A 2,446-nucleotide genomic window follows, 5' to 3' on the forward strand; every position below is an offset into this window, starting at 1 on the left:
ATAGTGCAGATTTTTAATTAAGCCTATAGTGCAGATTTTAATTAAGTTTATAGTGCAGATTTTTATGTAGGCTTATAGTGCAGATTTTAATTAAGCTTGTAGTGCAGATTTTTAATTAAGCCTATAGTGCAGATTTTTAATTAAGCTTATAGTGCAGATTTTAATTAAGCTTATAGTGCAGATTTTTAATTAAGCTTATATTGTAGATTTTTAATTAAGCTTATAGTGCAGATTTTAATTAAGCTTATAGTGCAGATTTTTAATTAAGCCTATAGTGCAGATTTTAATTAAGCTTATAGTGCAGATTTTAATTAAGCCTATAGTGCAGATTTTTATGTAAGCTTATAGTGCAAATTTTAATTAAGCTTGTAGTGCAGATTTCTTAGAGCTTAAAATGCAGATTTCTTTAGAGCTTGTAGTGCAGATTTCTTAAGAGCTTATGGTGCAGATTTCTTTAAAGTTTATAGTGCAGATTTTTGGTGGAACTTGTAGTGCAGATTTTTGGTGGAATTTATAGTGCAGATTTTTGGTGGAACTTGTAGTGCAGATTTTTGGTGGAACTTATATTGATGTTTTTAAAGAAAAAAGATTATAGTCACTACAACAAAAACCCTCATAGACATCGGTTTTCCACCGGTGTCTATTACATTTTCGAGCGATGTCTATGAAGGCGATGTAAAAAGTCTGTCATTTTAGACATCGGTTTAAAACCAGTGTAGTATCACTTAACGACACCAGTGTTCGAATCGGTTATTAACCGGTGTAGTATAACTTAACGACACCGTTTCATCAACGGTGTAAAACCGATGTAATATTATATGTTAATAACACCAGTTTTGGCAGTGGTATATGATCGATGTAATATTAGTTAATAACACCGATTTTGCAACGGTGGAAAACCGATGTAATATCAGTATTTTTTAACAGTACAAATTTGATTTTTGAAAGAGTAACCAAAAAAATATACAAATATTCACAAATTACACAAATATTCTTCATTCAACAGTATCCATAAAATACACAAATATTCATAAATTACATAAATATTCTTCTTACAACAATACAATTAACAATAATATTTTGTTGGGGTTGTACAGCGAGGCTACGTACGTTCAAGAAATGGTCAATGGTAATGCAACAGAAAACTTACTGCTAAAGAAGGAACCTTTCTCTTGCTCTGCCCCTTCATGTCTCCGATCAATTATAAGATGGCCATCAGTAGTGTCAGATATAATTCAAGATTGTCTGCTGCAGAAGGAATCCTTTCTCTTTCCCTGTCTCTTCAAGTCTCCGCAAAATCTTGCACTTCAAGCACACACTGCAGCCTTAAAACTGAAATGGTTCTTGTTTATCATCTTGAATTCCAACCATTGACAACATCAGGAAAACTGGAAAAAGAAGCTCTCTACCAAACTCAGCGTAAACTTCTTGACCCCGAGTTTAGTTCAATGCTCGGGTAGGAGGCGTCAAACTAGTTCAGGAGAAGCGCTTTCAAGCTCTGCAAACATGTTTAAATCTCATTTAAAGGACCATCGATGGACAAACGATGATTAGACAGGAAGGTGAACAAGGCATTACCTTTAGATGTGAAGTTGAATAAAGGAGGAAGAGGTTTGCCACTAAGCAAACATGTGTTAGGATCTCTTAATTCATCAAAGAATGGATGAGAGCAGGCCTCCAATTGTATCAATGATGACAAACATGTTTTTGTCACTTGGAATACATACCAATGGCAAACCATTAATGATCAAAATAGAAACTAGTAAGATGTAGAGAAGACATTATGAAAGTGAAAAAGAAAAACTTTATGTTTATTTGGATGTATCATATACTTACCGCTGTAAGACGCAAATTAGGTGAGTATTGAAGTAGTGTTGACACAAGATCAATTGCCTCGGGGGGTACAGAATTTGCAAAAAACTGCATGTTGTAGACATGGTGCATTATTGTTTGGATTACTAGGAGGATCATCATTATATTACAGGTTCAGCTACCTTATGCCAAGGGTGACCTTTCATGCATGGAAATTTGAATTCTGAATAATTTGGGTTCATAGAATTGAATTCTGAACAAAATCTTATTGTTCATTGTTTACTGCTCTAATATCCATTTGCTTTCCATTAAAGTCTCAGAATCTGAAGCTTAGTGGAGTAGGCAATGGCAACCCAGTCGGGCTGGGAGGAAGACCACTGCAGCTGCTCGATCTCTACTCCGGCAGTGTAGGCAAGTATGGGATCGAGGCCACCCTCAGCAGAAGCGGCTGCCATAGACTTCTGGACGTTGCCATGATAAACAAAAATATCATGAGGAAGAATCTATAGAAGTACCTAGACAACATGGGAAAATTCATTAAGAAGTACCTTAAGGCATTTCTAAAAAAACACATAAAGCTTATAAATTATCAGAACGTTTGTTCAAGTTTGCAGACACACTATCCTTATTAAAT

General features: G+C 34.9%; 1 protein-coding gene across 1 annotated transcript; it reads right to left on the reverse strand.

The window, feature by feature from the left end:
- Nucleotides 1-1,466: 1,466 nt before the first annotated feature.
- On the reverse strand, nucleotides 1,467-2,054 carry LOC121990064 (shaggy-related protein kinase theta-like). The gene is made up of 4 exons (XM_042544311.1): nucleotides 1,995-2,054; nucleotides 1,838-1,920; nucleotides 1,579-1,682; nucleotides 1,467-1,498 (listed from the first exon to the last, which is right to left on the reverse strand). The coding sequence occupies exons 1-4, from the start codon at nucleotides 2,052-2,054 to the stop codon at nucleotides 1,467-1,469; spliced, it is 279 nt and encodes a 92-aa protein (XP_042400245.1).
- Between the last annotated feature and the right edge of the window lie 392 nt (nucleotides 2,055-2,446).

The sequence above is a fragment of the Zingiber officinale genome, chromosome 6B (assembly GCF_018446385.1).
Source record: "Zingiber officinale cultivar Zhangliang chromosome 6B, Zo_v1.1, whole genome shotgun sequence".
NCBI lineage: Eukaryota > Viridiplantae > Streptophyta > Magnoliopsida > Zingiberales > Zingiberaceae > Zingiber > Zingiber officinale.

Bases quoted from the DNA above. Each gene is read 5' to 3' on its own strand.
- LOC121990064 (XM_042544311.1), bottom strand. From the start codon at position 2,054: ATGAACCCAAATTATTCAGAATTCAAATTTCCATGCATGAAAGGTCAC. The intron at 1,921-1,994 runs GTAGCTGAACCT...TACAACATGCAG, and splicing joins AAGGTCACCCTTGGCATAAG to TTTTTTGCAAATTCTGTACC. The intron at 1,499-1,578 runs GTAATGCCTTGT...ACATGTTTGCAG, and splicing joins ATTCAACTTCACATCTAAAG to AGCTTGAAAGCGCTTCTCCT.